At 55.4% G+C, this 18,437-nt stretch overlaps 1 protein-coding gene across 1 annotated transcript in view; it reads left to right on the top strand.

Moving 5' to 3' along the window:
- The window catches only part of GRM4 (glutamate metabotropic receptor 4), a 118,372-nt gene that overhangs the window by 50,730 nt on the left and 49,205 nt on the right, over positions 1-18,437 (top strand). Inside the window, exon 3 of the mRNA XM_081044661.1 lies at positions 2,707-2,923. Coding sequence (XP_080900787.1) covers positions 2,707-2,923 — 217 coding nt within the window. The remainder of the gene's footprint in view (positions 1-2,706; positions 2,924-18,437) is intronic.

Genomic DNA, 18,437 nt, shown 5'->3' on the forward strand with positions numbered 1-18,437 from the left:
TTGACAATTTAAAAAAATATGGACACTTCAGACATGTACAAAAGCATAACAAATAGGGCACTGAGCCCCCATGTACACACCAGTCAGCAGTTGTAAGCTCTCGGCCAATGCTCCCACCATGATTCTTCTGAAGGAAATCCCAGACCTCATCATGTCACTTCCTCTCTAAATATTTCAGTACATATCTCTGAAACAGTGGGTCTCAGCGGGGGACAATTTTTCCCCTGGGGGATGTTTGGCAATGTCCAAAGACAATTTTGGTTGTTATAACCGTGGGAGGGGTATGAATGCTATGAGATATTGCCAAACATCCTACAATGCACAGGATAACCCCCCAACAAAGAATTATCTCCCCCCAAAGTGTTAATAGTGCTGAGGCTAAGAAAATGTCCTCTAAGAGATAGGGACTCTCAAAAACCAATCAACCAACTGCAACTATAATACTATTATCAGTCCTAAAAATAGCAATGCTTTCTAAATTAATCATCAAATAGCCAACCGGAGTCTACATTTCAGAGGGTGCTGTTTTCATGCTAAGTGCTCTCAGAGGTAGAGAGGACTGGGGTAGTTTTTGGACATTGCTGACACAGACAGGAAAGGGGTCACAAGATTCAAATATGGTTTGTTTTCTAAGCAGGTGTTATATTTACATGGTTCTACGTGCAAAAGGTACAAAGGGGATAAGGTGAAAGGTCCCCGCCCAACCCTGTCCCCAGCCACCTGGTTCCCTCCCAGAGGCAACTGTTTTGTTTCAGAGCTGTGTGAGTTTATACCTGAGTATGGTGTTTCCCCCAAAATAAGACCTAGCCAGACCTTCAGTTCTAATGCATCTTTTGGAGAAAAATTAATATAAAACCCAGTTTTATTTTAATATAATATAAAACCGGGTCTAATAACATCACCTCACCTCACCTCACCTCACCTCACCTCACCTCACCTCACCACACCACACCACACAACCTAACATAACATAATACTGGGTCTTATATTAATTTTTGCTCCAAAAGATGTGTTAGAGCTGATGGTCTGGCTAGGTCTTATTTTTGGGGAAACACGGTATGTACCCCCCTCATACGGTAAGCAGGGTGCTGTAACACACAGATCTGCACCTTGCTTCTTTGCTATTGTTGTTTTAACCCAGAGCAGTGCCCGGAAAGCCACCTTGTTCTTTTTTGCAGCTGTGTAATATTCCTTGTATGGCCATAGCTTCTTTCACTAGGTAGTTTCCAAACTGTTGCCATTACGAAAGGTGCTACAGTGAATGGCGCAGTACATGCCATTTTATAAAGACCACAAGAGCTGCAATGAGAGGGCTTAGTTGCTCAGAAAATCCAGAAAACCAATCGTTTGCTCTCCCCATGTCCTTTTCCGAGTGAGCTCAGTGAGGGGAGGCAGCGAGGGACCCTGGGGGGGCATCGCAGGGGCTAAGCTGGGTCATGCCCTTTTCGGAATGGGCGTCCTCAGTGGAAGGTGCACCCTGACTCTCCCTGGGAATAGGGACACCGTAGGCAATGGCTAAGTGGGTGACCACTTATCCAGGGGGTGCCACCAACCCCCTTGCCCCCAAAGCATTTCCCTACTCTCAGTTGCTATGAGGACTGAAGCTTTGGCCATGAGGTTTGTTTGCTTGTTTTTTGCCAGGATTGAATCTTAGTGGTTCCTTAGGGGGATAAACCTTATATTTGACATTAACCCAGATCAATGTGCCCTCCCTTTACCCCCATCACCCTGGACAGCTGAGGGCAGGGCAGAGGACACACAGGAAGGGTATGTTTTGCTGTGGATGGAGGCAGGGAATAGAGATCGTGGGCCATTGAGCAGCCCTGGGGAGCTGGGCAGCATGAGGGATGTGAGGAGGGCACTTGGGGATGTGAGCATGGGCTGGGGAGGAGGGCAAGGCACAGGGGCGTCCTCCCGGGCCTTTCCGCGTGCTTTGGGGATGGCGGGATGTCAGGCAAAGGAGGAAGGGCAACATAAAGGCTCTGCATCTTACTTTTGCCTGGGGGTAGGCAGGTGGGAGCTGTGGGGACAGGGTCTGCTGGGTGATGACCTAGGGGCTACCTCGGGGCAGGAGATGGACCAAAGGACCCCTCAAGCCTCCCTCTCACCACCCTCATCCCCACCCCATACCCAGGCCGAACCATCTCACCCACCTGGGGATTTTTCCTAGATGGGATCTTCTAGCTCTTTATGTAAATCAAGGCCCCTGGAGGCCCCTGGGGTGTGTGTGCACACGTGTGCGTGTGTGTCTGAGGTGTCTGATGGCTCTGTGGTGTGTACACGTGCATTGTTGGGGGACCACCAGCTGCGGGACCCAGGTGAGGCTAGCGGGGAGATTTTCTGGAGGACAGGTTGAAGCTGATATGCCAGTCGCTTCTCAACCTGATGTCAGCCTCACTCCTGCTGAGAGGGGGGAGGGCCACGGGGAGGGCCAGGATCGGGGACCTGGGCTGGAGCCGGTGGCAGGGCCGGTCCACCATTTACCCACCTTCTCTGGGCCTCCGTTTCCTCCTCTGTCAAGTGGCGTAGGATCTGTCCAGCCCACGTCACCGGGTCTCCCTCAGGATGAGAGAAGGCAGTGCCCGTGGGAAGGGCTGGGGAGGTCCCAAGGCTGCGGGGACAGGAGGGAGGTGGTGTGTGGGGTTGCGGTGTGCTGGGAAGGGTGGGGGTGCCAACGCCCCCATTAGCGGCCCCTCTCCCCTCCAGATCCCTCAGATCAGCTACGCCTCCACAGCCCCTGACCTGAGCGACAACAGCCGCTACGATTTCTTTTCCCGCGTGGTGCCCTCAGACACGTACCAGGCCCAAGCCATGGTGGACATCGTCCGTGCCCTCAGGTGGAACTACGTGTCCACGCTGGCCTCGGAGGGCAGCTACGGCGAGAGCGGCGTGGAGGCCTTCATCCAGAAGTCCCGAGAGGACGGTGAGTCAGGCACCTGCCTGCAGGGCCACGCTCGGGGGACGGGGGGATGTCACAGCACGCGGCTGAGCCCTGCCCGAGAGCCGCGCTCTGGGTCCTCCTGTGGGCTCCGCCGGCCCTGGGCCACGTCCCTCGTGGGCCTCAGCTTTCCTCTGAGCCCTGGGCATTGGCCTGCCGCCTTGCTGGGCAGCTGTCCGACTCCTGGGTGAAGGATGGGTGTGAATGACTTTCACAGACGCAACCAGTCAGATTGAGGGGCTGTCATATTCCTGGTGTGCGAGCTGGTGGAACAGCCATTGTTCTCAGGCAGAGAGCCAGGGAAGGGGGTTGGGATGGAGGTGACCTTGTTTAAGGGGGTCTCTGGGACCCAGGAGCCAGGGTCCAGCCAGCAGTATCTTGGAGCTAGGGTTGTTTGAGGGATCAGGGATCCAGAGTCCGTAAGATTGAACAGTCTGGTGTGGGTGAGGGCAGGGCTGGGGGCGTCACATCTCACAGGGCTGAGCTGGCTCAGGCTTCCGTGAAGTAGGTGCCCTGTGGGTGGGATTTGAGGAGCGGTACGAAAGTAATTTGCTCTCTCTAGGTTCCCCCTCTTACCACAGGCCACCTCCCCCCTCTCCCCTTAATTGCTGTTCTCAGAAGCTCCAGTGATAAAGCTTTTAAGTATGGGCAAGTAGTAAGAGGCTAACATAACGAGGGCTAACACCTTGGCAGGCCTGGGCCTCTGAGTGGGTCAGTTCCAGTGGCCATGCTGAAGGAGGGCAGCCAGGGGGCTGTGGGGGTGGGCTCCGGGGGTGCTGCCCCCGCCATCCCGCGGAGTGAGGCTTCCCAAGAGGGATGGCTGACTGAGGGCTGTGGGGCTGAGGGACGTTGCCTGTCATGCCTGGGGTTTGGGGGGAGAAGTGGGGAGGCCCTTCCCCCTCCTCGCAGACCCACCCCCCTGCAGAGAGAGCCCCTCTGCCCCCTCTCCTGGCCTTTCCCACCGCGCAGCCTCTAAATAGCTCCTGTGGCAACCTCGACCTTGGGGGATGGTGTCTGTGTATTTATACCCGTATAACCCGGGACTCTAATTGCTTTTCAAGGACCACAGTGTCCAGAGGCTGGCGTTAGTAACACCCTGTGGGCATAATCCTGCTGTATAAATCTTGGATAAGCCCCTTTAATTGCACAGCCGAAGCCGCTGGGCGCCTGCAACCTGGCAGAGAGGGCGGCCTGGGCGGCAGCGGGGCGGCTCTGACTGATGGCTGCGGCTCCAGGCCACGCCCCATCCCCGCAGCTGGGCCCGCAGAGGGGCAGAGGGACGCTGGGCTGGACACACGGCTCTCACGGCAGCCCCCTGAGACCCATGGTGGCAGTGTCAGACCCCCAGTGCTGCAGCCCCCTCCCTCTGGCTGCCCGAATGTCCTTTCCTCCTTTTGCTCAGACTCTGGGCTGGCCCCAGGTCCTGCTCAGTGGCTTGACTCTTTCCCCAAACAAGCCTACTACCTTTCTGTTTAAGGTGCAACCTCTGCAGGATGTGGGGACACAGGTACTGGATGGGGCAGGGACAGAAGGTTCAGCATCCTCGCGTTCAGTTGTGTTCAGTCCCTGCTGTAAGGGACCCAGCTCCAGCACCTCCGTAGCCCTCCTTGTGTGCCCTGCACATGCTTAGCACCTGTCTTATACCTGTTGTCCTGGGTACTCCTCCCTGCCCTATGAGGTAGGTACGCCCATTTTACAGGGAGGAGCTCCGACACAGAGGGGCCAAATAATAACTGGCAGCTGGTCACACAGTACGTTACTGGTGGAGAAGGGATTTGAACTCAGGCAGTCTGGCTCTGTGACTAGAGTCTTAACTGCTTTTGTATTCTTGTTACTCTATCTCCTGCCTGTTTCCCACCGCATTAACTGAGACCCATGTGGACAAGCCCTGTGCAAGGGATGGGGTATGACAGTGACACACATGTGCGTGCGTGCACGGCCTGGAGGGACACATGCTGACAAGAATGTGAGAGGCATGGGACGGGGGTGAGGTCTGGGCATTGCGTTTTGTCTGAAGCTAAGACTATTATTTAAATTTTCTAGGCATTTGGTGGTTAGAAAATACAAAATCTACTCAAGGTTTTGAAAAAGGACTTCTAGAAAAATAAGGGAACTAGCTACTCTGCGAAGGCCTCCAGCTAAGGGGCACTTCTGCCCTGGCACAGCTGCCCCCTCACAGTGCCCATGCCCTCTGTACTCCATCCCATCTCAGATGGGACCTGACCTCCCACCCTGGCTGCACCTCCCATGTCCCCAGATCCTCCTGCTGTCACCCAGTTGAAGGTATACAACCCCCAGCTCCTGGCTGGGCCTGCCCTTGTGTCTGGGCAGCGAGGGCTCCCTGCCCTGCTAAATGAAATTTGATTTGGAGGAACGTCTTTAGGCAGGTGAAAAAAACAGGAGAAAGCCATGCTCCAGCTGGCCAAATTGAAATCAGAATTGAGTGGCCAGTAGAAAGAAGCCACTGTACCTTGTAGCCTAATCCCTGCGCAAGATTAAAGATGTCTTTGGCCATATATTGTATTAATTTGTCCTTTGGAGTACAAATCATCAGTGAGTTCCTCAGAGAAGTGCCAGGGAGCGGGGCAGAGGGGAGGGCATGCTTGCCACGCTGAAGATGCACATCAGAGCTGTGGCAAGTGCTTGGCCAGAAAGTCCTGGGTGTCTACTGTGTGTGATGGGCTCTGGGACCCGCAAGGGAGCATAATCACATTTTATAGAAGCCCATTTTATAGATGAGGAAACTGAGGCCTCACAGCTAGAATGTGGAGGAGCTGGGACTGGAACCCAACTCTGTCCTCTGGGTGGGGAGCTCCTGGGTAGCACCCAGCACTGATTGGGACATTGGCATAGGGCTTAAAGAAAGCAGGGGCCTCTCCGTGGGGATTTGGTTCTGGTCCTCTCTAGTGAGTGATTCCAGCATCTTGGGCACATGTTGGCCTGTGCTCCCAGAGTCAGAACAAGATAGTTTCTCTGGGTGTGGCAGGAAGGGGCGTGGGTGCTCGGGTCTGCTCCTTGGAGGACACCCTATCTTACACAGCGGGAAGCTCCAAAGCCTCCTCTTCCCATTGTGTCCCTGTGTCCCCCATTGATATTCTGGATATGCTGATGAGTCAAGCTGTTGCTGGTCTGACCTGCAGCTCCAACTCCCAGGGCTGAGCCTCAGACTTGATTTAGATGGCCCCTGTCAGCGCAGCATGGGCAGTGACTGGCAGGGCGGCAGCCTGAGGCCCAAGGCTGGGGTGCCTTCTCATCCTGCTGGCTGTGTGACATCTCTGGACTGAGCTTCTCTGGCCTCCTGGGGGCTCTGAGGGGCTGGGAGAAGAGCTTGACCAGCTGGCAAAAGCTGGCCAGTCCCTCTGGGTGCTCATGTTTCTGAGAGACCAGAGAGGAGAGGTTTGCCCTGGGGCACTCCCAGGATCCAGAAACCCCTAAGGGTGGACACTTAGAGTGCCCACTCCCCTTTCTGCTGCCTCCCCTTACCTCCTTGACTTTATCTCCTTCCACTCCCCTCTCCATCTTTCTGCTCCAGCGACAACAGCCTCCTCACAGGCCCAAGCCCACACCAGGGCCTTTGCACTGCCTCATCCTTCTGCCTGGAAAACTCTTTCCCTGGTACCCATGTGGCCCATACCCTCAGTGCATGCAGGTGTCTTCCCAGGTATCCCCTGGTCAGCGCGGCCTCTCTGACCACTGTATCTAACATAGCCTTTTCCCCAGCCCGTTACCCTTTATTCTCTCTTCCCTGCTCCGTTTTTCTTTAAAGCACTGACAAGTAAATTTTTTTTTGTTTATGGTCCACCGGAGCAGAGATTACCCCCGGTTTTGTTCTTAGCTGCATGCCCAGCCTCTAGCACGTCCCTGGCATGTAGTAGTTGCTCACTAAGTGTTTGTGGAATGCCTGATTGATCACAAAATCCAGCCCCCAACTACTCACTTCTCAGTCCTCCTCCCAGCCCTGGGCCTGCAAGGTTGCTCTCCCAGAAACCGTGGGGGAGCACTGAGACTGGCACAGCATAGGCATCTGGGGTCAGGCTGCCCTGGGACCTCAGCCTCTTTCCCCACTGATCTCCCCGCTGTCCCCAAGCCTCTGCTGACTCACTGAGGACAGAAATCCTTTCGGGGTCGGGCAGAGGTAGGGACGTGAGAACTCAGGGCCTGTCTGCAGCAGCATTAGGCCGAAACGTGGGCTTCATTCCTGTCATTTCTCACTGCAGTGCCTGCTTCAGATGCTTCCTCCTGAGGGGCTGCCTGCCCCAGGGGACAGGCAGGGGAAGAGGCTCAGCCTTCCAGACCCGCCCAAGTCTCCCAGCTGGCCTGGGTTTCACGGATTTATTTCATATTTGCTGGGTGTCCAGAGGACAGGAGCTAGGCCGTGGGCCCTGCCTGCTCTTAGTAGGTGTGGGACGAGTGGTACAAGCCAGACCTAGCACCCTGCCCTGGGTGCAGCAGGCGCTCAGTGGGGTTCGCCTAAGTGAGTGAATGCAGGGATGAGATGTTGCCTCTGTTGAAGTGAAGAGATGAAGAGAAACTCTGGGGACACAGGGGGTCCCAGCACAGCCAGACGGGCAGTCCAGCAGGGTTGCAGGCCAGGGTACTTGGGCAAGTGCAGAGGAAGGAAAGGGCACGCCAGGTGGGGGAACAGCATGGGCAAGAGCCTGCAGGTGGGAGTGAACAAGGCAGATGGGCCTCCGGTGAGGGGCCTGGCCTGGTCTTAGTGGCCATGGGACAGGGAACGATGTGAGATGGAGCTGAGCAGAGATTCTTTTAGGTCAACCCTATATTTTGAAACATTTTGGTACTTGGGGTCGTGCCTGCTCGCCCAAGAGGGTGGGAGCACATATCACCTGCCATGTGCAACCTGCTCAGGGCCTGGGGGTCCTCTCTGCCCATCAAGGCTCAGTGCCAAGACCCCCCTTCCCTGCAGGCTTCCCTCTTCTGCTCTCCCCCCAGCAGAGTTGCTCACTTGGGTGGGGAGGATGATCTCCCAGGCTCAGCGCCTGGGAAGCCCCGTGCCTGTTGACTCTCCTTCTGTCTCTTCCACTCAACTCTGGGCTCCTTGAGGCCGGGGTGTCTCTCGCACCCCGTGCTCATAACAGGGCCTCAGTAGATGTGTGTAGAATGAGCAAATAAGCAAACGGACGAGCAGACCTGTGCCCTGGGCTTGTCACTGCCCTTCTGGGGCCTCCTTTTCTCATCTGTAATAGGGGTGGGTGCGTCAGCCCATCACCCTGGTCTCGCTCTGACACCCCACAGGTTGTGTTCAGCGTCCGCTGCCCCTGAGCCAGGCATTCTTACTGTAAGCAAGGGCTTGTCTGGGGTGTGCTCACAATTCTGTCTCCTTCAGGAAACACCCTCAGACATTCACCGAAAAGCACTTATTTAGGATGCTTCTCTCAGAGGAGTGCTGGAGAATGAACGATTGCTCAAGGTCTAAGGGAATGGTTGTCAAATGGTGGCACTTCAGGGCATGATCTTTTGGTTCAGGGGTGATTGGGGCCAGTTGCACCGGGACAGAGCCTGGAGCATGCAGTCTCCTTGCCCCCGATCAGATGACATGTGGTTGGAATTAGCCGAGAGGATGGGTTACTGAAAGCAGGGAGGGGTCCTGCCAGCAGCTTGGTGTTTATGAGAGGGGGATGGCTTGTAGCACCTTCTCAGGGAGGGTCCCCTGGACTCTCCCTCCCATTGCCTCTTGGACTCACGGCCCAGGGACCCGGCAGCCGGAGCCCAGCATGACCTGCCCCCTGGCCACGCATTCCCCAAGGATGTGTGTGTGGGGGGAAGTAGGCCCGCTCAGCTGCCAGTCTCCACATTCTAGTTGATCAATTAGGCTGCCCTGAACCTGAGACCCATCACATCTTTGGCTCCCCTGGTCTGCCACCCATCACTGTGCTGTGGGTGGAAATTAGTGGGCTTGCGTGGGCACCTCCCGCTGAGCCATGAGATCACCCCGCGCTAGCCGAGTCTCCTGGCTGGCACTTGGTGATTGGCAAGGTGCTGGTGTTGATGGGACTGCTCAGTGATTGCCAGGTCAATCTGTGTCCCGCTCCGAAGATGGACCCTGCGCCTGGCGGGCCCGCCTCGGGGACGTCGCCTGTCCGCTCTGATTTTTCTGCCACTCTGGCCTGCAGCAGGGCGCTGACACCTCTCAATTTTGTGAGTCCCCTGGGTTGGGTGTCATCAGGTCACTTTTCCTGCATGCTCCGACTCCTCTGACATGTTTGGCCTGGCCTATCATGATGAGAACACACTCCCATCTGAATTCGCCTATAAACTTGACAGGAATGACAGGAAGAAAATGTTAGACGCCAAGCCCTTTCTGTTCTGAATTTTCATCGCTTCCCTCTTGGGCAGGAAGCAACCATTGCTTTCACTGGCCTCCTTTGTGGAACGTGTTTGACGATTTCATTGAGGTTTTAAAAAATTTCCCTTTTCTGGGTGTGGCCCCTCTGTGGCCTCCGAATCCTGTCCTTTTCTGGATGACACAGAAGAGTGGAGTGGTTAAGAGCTGGCTCTGCCCACCGTGAGCAGTGCCACCTTGAGCAGTCATTTAAGGTTTCTGGCCCTCAGTTTTCATCTGGTGAAATGGGGATATTAATAGTACACATATCTCCTTTTAAGGTTTCTGTGAGCACTAAATGGGTTAATACACATTAAACACTTAACACAGCCTGGGCCTGTACTAAGCAGTAAGCTGCCAAAGGTGTCGGTCTCATTGCTATTAACCAGAGTCGGGGAGTGGGGCAGAGGGCCCTGGGCTGGGAGTCCGCGCCCAGGTCTGGTCCTGGCTCTGTCTCTCGGTGGCTGTGTGACCCTGGGCTGCTCACTTTATCTCTCTGAGCCTCAGTTTCATCACCAATGTGAAGGTGATGGGTCAGGGCATCTCTGAGACCCCATGAGGTGTGTCTCACATTCTTCACCTACCTCTCTTGGCTTTTCTATGTGTCGTCTCCACATGGAGGTCTGGGTACCATGAGGTTGGCCTTTGGCATCCAGTGTGTCTATTGTTCTTGGGCCCAGACCTGAGGTCACAGGGCAGCCACATCCATAGCAACCTGTTCCCTCAGCCCTTCAGCCTCTTTGCTTTCTTTACCTCTGATCCTTTGAACAAATGAATCCTAAACCTGGCTTGGACCTCATTTTCTTCAAGTTCATTTTCTTGCCCTTGTTGCTCCCTCCCCCCCTGGCCTGAGCCTTTTCACTGGGAATGCTCTGGGTTCTGTCCTTCTGGGTTCTCGTGGACAGGGGTCCCTTCCGGTTTCTTCCCCTTTGTTAAAGAGCAAGTGGTGGAGGTCATTGACCTTTCCTGTCCCCTCCCCCACTCTCTAGGAAGTCTCCTTCACCTGTTTGCTGATTACTGGACTTGAGCCTATTTTCCCATCCGAGGTGGGGTCCCCAGCACCCCAAGTTCCCCACTCTAAGGGCCTTGCAGGTGTAGCGAAAGCATGGCCCATCCTCTAATCCTCTGCAGCTGTGGAAGGGCCTGTGCGCTCATGTTTCCTTCCCTCCCCACCCTGAGGCTTCCTGCTGCAGGCCAGTATGTGGCTGCTGAGTGTCCTGGGTGGCATCTGCGTCTCATCCCCATCCCCTGCTCCTGTGTGACCTTAGGCAAGGCACTTCCCCTCCTTGAGCCTCCAGTGTCTTCACCTGTAAGCCCAGGAAGAGGCTGTGTGCCATCTTCGATGGGCTCATGAATGTGGACACACTGAGGATGACCACAGCCCTTTCCCCTTGTTATTTGCAGTGTCCACCCATCCAGGCCTCTCCCAGAGCCCCCTGCACTGGCCCCTCAGCCAGCCTGGCCTGTGTGAAGACCTCTGAGCCTCCTTTTGTTTTAATGTACATATTTCTAGGAAAGGTCTCATTAACTGTCCTCACAGAAGCTGCCGGGCTCTGGCCCCACCTCTGCCACTGCACAGACGCCCTGAGAATTGTCCTCATTTTGCAGGGGGAGTGACCATGGCCCAGGCTCCCTGAGGGCTAGCCCAGGCCCTCCCAGCTTGTCGTTGGCAGAGCTGGGGTTTGCACTCAGCTCCGTGCCACTCCACAACTGCCCAGCTCTGGAGCCTGAGGGAAAGAAGGTAGAGCCCTCCTTTCAATAATGGGCTTTATTTCCTTCACCTGGCTTCTCCAGGGAAGCACTGGTAGGTCAGTCAGATGGATGGATCCAGGAGGAGCTGCCCCCCACAGAAGGCCAGGGAAAGAAGAGGTGGAGTGGCTCCTGGGGTAGGGAGTGTGTGTGTGCTGAGGGGAGGAGAGTGTATGACACAAGAATCACCAGCCACACGTGGCTTCATATGAGTCTGTCCTGTCTAAAAGTGGGCAAAATAGGCCCTGGAGGTGGGGAGGGACATGTCCCCTGGTGGTCGCTCCTCCAGTGCTGGCTGCCCTCGTACTCCTGGGGTTTACAGGGACTCAGAAGGACAGAGTCCGGGATTCCACACCACACGCAGCCTGCTCTGCGGGACGTGGCTGGCAAGGGGCTGGGGAGTGGGAAAATTCCTTTCTTCTGCTCTTCTCTTTAGCCCTTTCATCCCTCACCTCTGCACAGTAATTCATTCAGTTGGTGAATGAATATTTATTGAGCACCTACTGTGTGCCAGGCATTGAACCGTGACACTGGTGACACGGCGCTGGACGAAACAAATGAAGATCCCTAGCCTTATGAGCTCACATTTGGAGAAAGGGCCAGAGGCAGTTTACAGTGAATAAGTACATACATCACTGTATAATATAATTTCAGATAGGAGCTGATGGGCATTGCCACGAACAAGAATAAAGCAGCATAAGTGGACAGAGAGGGACAGGTAGTCCGGGAAGGCCTTTCTGCAGAGGTGACACTCGTGTACAGCCCTAGTGCAGGGCGGGTGTGAGCCACGTGGACATCTGTGGGGAGAGTGCCGCAGGCAGGGACCCAACAAGTGCAAGGACCCTGAGATGGCATTTGGGGAAGAGCCGAGAGGCGGGAGCAGAATGGCTGAGGGGAGAGAAGCAGGAGAAGACGGGCAGATCCTGTGGGGCCTCTGGACCACTGTGAGGACTTTGGCTTTTACTCTGAGTAAGATGGGAAGCAGTGGAGGGCTGTGAGCAGAGGACGGATGTGAGCGGACTTGGGTTTGATAGGATCCCACTGGCCAATGTGCAGGGAATAGACAATGTGCTGAGGCGGGAAGGCCAGTGAGCAGTCTACTGCTGTCATACAGGCGAGATCATGGTTTGGCCGGCGGTGGGGTGCTGAGAAGGGACAGATGGGGGTGTATTTGAAGCTTGAGCCCCCTGGACTTGCTCCCAGGTTGCATATGGGCAGAAGACAGGGGCGTTGTCCAGGCACTCCTGGCGTCAGCACCACGGACAGCGACACGACCCCAAGGCCAGAGACATTCAGGGACGCTCTGGTCAGCTCCGGTCCCCAACAAAGGGCCAGTTCTCCACTTCTTGGACAGTCTGTGAATGCCGTGTGGAGCCTCATCCGTAAAGTGCAGGTCCCTTCCCCTCAATTTTGTTTTCATTTATTTTAGCCAAATATGTTTATTTCCGGGCACTGCTGCAAATCCTTCTGGGGACGAGGCAGGTCTGAATGCAATTGTATAGCTAGGATGAGAGGTTTGGAAGCAGTTGTCACCAAAAATCTCTGCAGCTGGCTAAACTGTTGTTGCAGGGAGGGGGAGGCCAGGCTGGGAGTGGGGGAGGGGAAGCTTTCCTGAGGAGGGGCCGTCCAGAGCCCTGAAGACCAGGCCTGGTGGGCCTGTCCCAGGGAGCAGAAGGGGGCTCTGGGTAGGGGAGCTGAGTGACTGAATTTGGCTCTTCACACCACCTCTTTCTGAGAAGGAGGAGGATGCATTATTCCTGAGAGAGCAGCAGGCTGCCCGGACTTGCTGTGTGTCTTTGGATAAGCCACTGTTTCTTTCTTTTTTTTTTTTTTTAACAGGACTTTATTGGGGAACAGTGTGTACTTCCAGGACTTTTTTCCAAGTCAAGTTGTTGTCCTTTCAGTCTTAGTTGTGGAGGGCGCAGCTCAGCTCCAGCCCAGTTGCCGTTGCTAGTTGCGGAGCGCGCAGCCCACCATCCCTTGCGGGAGTCGAACCGGCAACCTTGTGGTTTAGAGGACGCGCTCCAACCAACTGAGCCATCCGGGAAGCAGCTCAGCTCAAGATGCCGTGTTTAATCTTAGTTGCAGGGGGTGATGCCCACCATCCCTTATGGGAGTTAAGGAATTGAACTGGCAACCCTGTGGTTGAGAGCCCACTGGCCCATGTGGGAATCGAACCAACAGCCTTCGGGGTTAGGAGCACGGAGCTCCAACCACCTGAGCCACCGGGTTGGCCCCGCCACTGTTTCTTATGGTGCTCAGTTTCTCCATCTGTAAAATGAGGATAATTGTAGTCCCTATTTTGCTGGTTATTGTAAGAATGACAAACCAGGTGAATTATCCATTAGAAAGGCCAATAAAGGGGAATGAGGTGCCGCCTCTGAGGCCCAAGAGTGAGCTGACGCCTCTTCCTGGTTGGGGTTCTCCCCTCTCCCATGGTGACTGTCCTCTTTCTCCCCAACTTGCATGGTGTGTTATATCCACGCTCCATTTTGCTGCAGAAGGAATGATCATATGGATATTCTATGCAGATTCTCATTTTTAATGAACCAGAGGGAAAGCGAACGATCATTTTGCAGACATCTCGGGGCCTGAGGGAGGCCTTGGGATGGGGAGAGGAAGGAGGACAAAGTGACAAGCAAGAGGAGGGAGGGAAAAGAATGAAAATTGAGTGGGGACAGAATAGGGGCTGCAGAGAGCAGGAGGGGATGGGAACCCCAGGCCCCATGGACCGTCTCCCAGAGCCTGCCTGTTTGCCCCATTGTACAGATAGGGAAGAGAGAGGAAGCAACTTGCCAGTCACCCAGAAGGTGGGAGAGAGAGAGACTGAAAAATGGGGGAGAGGGAGAAGATGGGCTGGAGAAAGGGGAGGTGGAGGTAGCCAGCACTAGGCTCTGGCTTGTGGGGCTCAGTTTTCCTATCTGTACATTGGTCATAATACCTGAGACTGGGCTGATTGGCAGGAGCTAATGAGAGAACATGGGCAGAAATTATTCAGCTGACAGTGCTGCATGAACATGAGGGGCCATGGAATAATGGGGAAGTGGGATGAGTGTGTGAGAGAGGGGAAGAGGGAAAGGGCAAGGGAGAGAGAAGACAGAGAATAGGGCGAGGGAGTGATTGGGAGGAAGACAGGAAGAGAAGGGTGGAGGGACAGGAGCTGGAGATGAAGCCAAGAGACCTTCTGGACAATAGGCCAGCTCTTAATTAATTAGTTCATTCATTCATTCATTAACTAACTAATTCTTTAGCATCTATCATCTATGTCATAAATGGATGTCAGTTCCATGAGGGCAGGATTCTTGTCTGTACCCACAGTATCTAGGACAGCTCCTGGCTCTGGGAGGCGCTTAGTAAATTGTTGCTAAATCAATGAATGTGCTATTCCTGGCAGCAGACCTGGCAGTGGCCATCTTGCTGGAGCTCAGAGGCGAGTGGGCACAGTGACATCTAGTCCAATAATTTCCATTCACTGTGCTAAGTACAGTGATTGAGACATTGGGATTGTTATGGGCACCCAGGGGAAAAGGAGCCTGGGGTCACCCACGGAGACTTCCTGGAGGAGGGGGCCTGAGCTGAATCCTCAAGAACGGATGGAAGGTGACTAGAAGAAGAAGGAGTTTGGGAAGAGAAACTGGGCATCATGGTAGAGGGGACAGTCTGAGCAAAGGCCTGGAGATGGGAACACCCCGGTGTGTGCTGGAAACAGCAGATGCTGCTGGAAGTGGGGAGTGATGAGAGATGAGGCTGCAGCACCTCAGGATTGCGCTGAGGAGTTCAAACTTTGCCCTGAGGGAGGTGAGAGCCACTGGAGGTGTGTGTGTCGGATGGGGAGTGACAGAGTGGGACTGGAGGTTTGGTAGAGAGTTGTGGGGGGCCAGGCTGAGCAGGCTGAGGTTTATATGCAGACATAAGGCTCTGCTGTGGTAAGATGGTGCAGACAGGAGCTGGTGTGCGCAATGGGGAAGGTCCTGAGGGGTCAGCAGGCTGCTGCCAGGTGAGGCTGGACCAGCCCCAGGCGCATGGAGCCAGCCCGGAGAGGGGTCGGGGCAGCAGTGTGAGTGGCATGTGCTGGACAGCAGATCACGGCTCCTCTCTGGCCTGGTTTGGACCAGAAAGGAGCTCTCAATTCTGGGCAGTCCACGCCGTCCCTGGGGACATTTAAATGTCAGTATAAATATCACAATGACATGGGTCCCTACTGACATTTAGTGCCCAGATTGCCAGGATGTCCTTGTACTGCAACATGGGACAGTTCCACGCTAGGAAAAGTTGTCCCACCCCGAATGCCTATTGATTGAGAAAAACTAGCAGATGGTCACACCCCTCCCCTGGCTCTGGCCTGCAGGATGAGGGTCAGCGGAGCACCCATCCCCCAGCCCCCCAGCTCCCGGCTGCCCTCTGGAGCCCACTCATGGCTGTTCCAGGGACCCAGGCCACCTTTCTCTGGTGCTTGTCTCTCCACTCCCACATCGGGCCACACAGGCCCCCAGGGCGTGGGGCCCCTTTTCCCCAACAGCAATGGAAGAGCCTGGGGCAGTTTTTGGGGGTGAGGTGAGCACTTTTGCAGCTTTGGCCCATATCTGACCTTCGGCCATCAGCTCCCACTAACCTATGCCCCAGGAAAGGCTTTTGGGGCACGCTGGGCCAGGCTGCGCTGTCCTCACTGCGGGAGGCTGCCACCCTCGTCACTGTGCCTCACCAAGGCCAGTTTTTGGGGGCATGTTCACATCCACCATCTCAGTCCTCCTTCCCAGCCATGGGCAGCAGCCCCATTTTCTGGTGGAGGAAGCTGAGGCCTGGTGGGGTGAAGGCATTGCCCTGCATACATGCAGCACCAGTGCTGGCCGCAGGCCACTGTTCTCCACGTGTCCTGCCATTTTGCCATGGAAAGGATCAGCCTGGAGGAACCCCACGCTTTGCCACCCCTCCTCTGGCTCTGACCTGAAGAGGAGGGGGTGAGGGCTGGCACAGGAGCGGATCCAGAAGGATTTCAGTACCCAGTGCCTGTTTGTGGCGGGCTGGGGGAGCTGAGCCCACTGCCGCCAGGAGACATGCTTGGTCTGCCTGGGTAATTACATCTCAACATTTCATTTTGCTTGTCTGTTTCCGCTTCCTGGGGATATGGGCTCCTAAATATTTCATCCTGGCCTACAGCTGCCTGTTCCTCTCTGGCCAACCATGGGCCAGCTGCTGTCCCTTAACCCTGGCCCCTCCATGTTCCTCTTGCCCAGCTGAGCTTTGGTTCCTGCTATGGGGTGGAGATGGCAGAGGTTATCTTCTCCGCACCCCTGTCCCACACAGGGGTCTCCACCACCAGCCCAGCCCTAGCTCCTCTTTCCAAGGGTCTGGGGGTGAAGAGCTCCGCAGACAACAGTGCTGGAAATCAGGCTCAGATCAACCAGCACTGACTGTCACCTACTTTGTGCCTGGAGCTCTGCTGGAAAGTGGGGAGTTAAGAATTAGAAAGACATAGTTTCCCCTGAAGGGGCTATGGGCTGTTAGAGGAAACTGACAATAATATTGTAATAATAGCAATCATATTGAGTACTTATGTGCCAGGCACTGTTCTAAGCACCTTCTATAAACTCGCCTACTCCTCACATTCTATTATGAGGAGACAAGGTGCAGAGAAGCTAAGTAACTTGCCAAAGTCACACAGCTAAGAAGTGGCAGAGCTGGGATCCGCACTCAGGTAACCTGGCTCCAGCCCTCAGGCCCTAAAGCATGAAATTATAGAACTGACCACAGCACAGGTAGAGGTTGGCAAGTGCCAGTGGGGGTGTGTGACGAGAGCCTGAGGGGCAGTGAGGGGTTCCAACTGAGGGAAGGATCTGTGATGTTTCAGGGGGGAGGAGGAGAAATTGAGCCCTTAGGCTGGGAGGGGTCGGGCAGGTGGAGAAGCAGGAGGGTATTTCTGGGAGAGGGGCCCTCAAAAGCTCAAGGGCGGGACTGTCTGAGTTGAGTTGGAGAGAGCAGCCCCGCTGTGGTCGAATGCGGAATTGTGAGGCTGAGGAAGGGGCAAGCAGCCGCTATGTGACCTCGCCCTCCAGGTGTGTCACTAGAGCTGGGGGCAGATGGGGAAGAGGATTGGGGGTCTTGTTCTGTAAGTGGCTCCTTGACAGAGAACTCAGAACAAACTCTCAGCAGTCCTGGGTCTGACTCCCCTTATCTGAACCAAATCTGAGAAATGGGTGGGATTCCCTCATTCTGACCACTGAGAGTGGGGGAAGGTGAAGTCTGGGGGGCTAGGCTGGGGCAGGGGTCTCCCAGGGGGGCCTTGGGGTGGGGGCAGGCCAGGAACCAGCCCTCTCTCTGTGCCCTGCCCCCTCAGTCTCCTCGCGCCACCACCTGCCTCCAAACGCCTTGGCTTCCTTTTCTATTTTTTTTCCTCCTTTCTCGCTTCAAAGGTGTTTTGCCTAAATGGGTTTGTGTTAAGATATTAGGTCGATCACTCAGCAAATTTCCCTGTGCTCAGAGCTGAGCACCATGAATAATGCAGCTCTGAACAATGCTGCCGCTGCCCAGCTGCCTCCTGGGGAGGAGACAGCAGCCTCAGCTCAGAGGCACTGAGCCCCACAGCTGCCCTGACCCGTTCCCCAAAGCTGCGTCCTCCCCCACCCCAAAATATCCCCCAGGGCTGGGGCTTCCTGCAGCCCTCACAATGACCCTGCTTGTCTGGGGGGTGGGGATAAGGCCACCCCATTTTGCAGATGCAGAAATGAAGGTTCAGAGAGGTTGGGTGAAGTGGCTTTTATCATGAAGCAAGCAGGTGATTGACGTGGGACGCGGCCCTGAGTGTGCCCAGGCTCAGCCTCCTGTCTCACACCAGGCCAGCTTGGATGCCTGGTTCCCCTGCCTTCTCAGGCCAGCCCATTTCTCTGCAGGACAGAGCTGGGCATGAGTGCAGGGCCTGGTGGCAGACGGAGAGGGTTTCGAGGAAAGACAGGGCTCTGCCTCCGTGGGGCAGCTGCTCGGTGAATAGTTCCTGGGTGGCAGAGGTGTTGTACCCCTCCGTCCAGTCACTAGCCAGGCCCCATTGGCCCTCCAGCCAGGCCTGCCTCTGCTCCAGTAGCACAGCAGAGGTACTAGTGGTACCAAGGTCCGGCCCAGGCCAGCCTGGCAGTTCCACGGAGGTGTGGACGTGTACCTCGCGTGTGTGTGGCCACGTGACTCTGTGGGGTGACGGCAGGGAGGCTCGGTGTGGTGGTGCGAGGCTGTGTGGTTCCTGCGTGAGTTTGTGCTGCTGTGCGATTGTGTGAGCTGTGACTGTGTGTGGCCGTGTGCAGGTCCTTGTGGCTGTGAGGCCGTATGAGGTTGTCTCCTGGTTCATACCCGTGATGGGGTGGGGCCGTGTGTCTCTGTGTGAGGGCTTGTGACTGAGGTGGAGGTAATGTGTGGCATGTG

The sequence above is a fragment of the Rhinolophus hipposideros genome, assembly GCF_964194185.1.
Source record: "Rhinolophus hipposideros genome assembly, chromosome: 3".
Lineage (NCBI taxonomy): Eukaryota > Metazoa > Chordata > Mammalia > Chiroptera > Rhinolophidae > Rhinolophus > Rhinolophus hipposideros.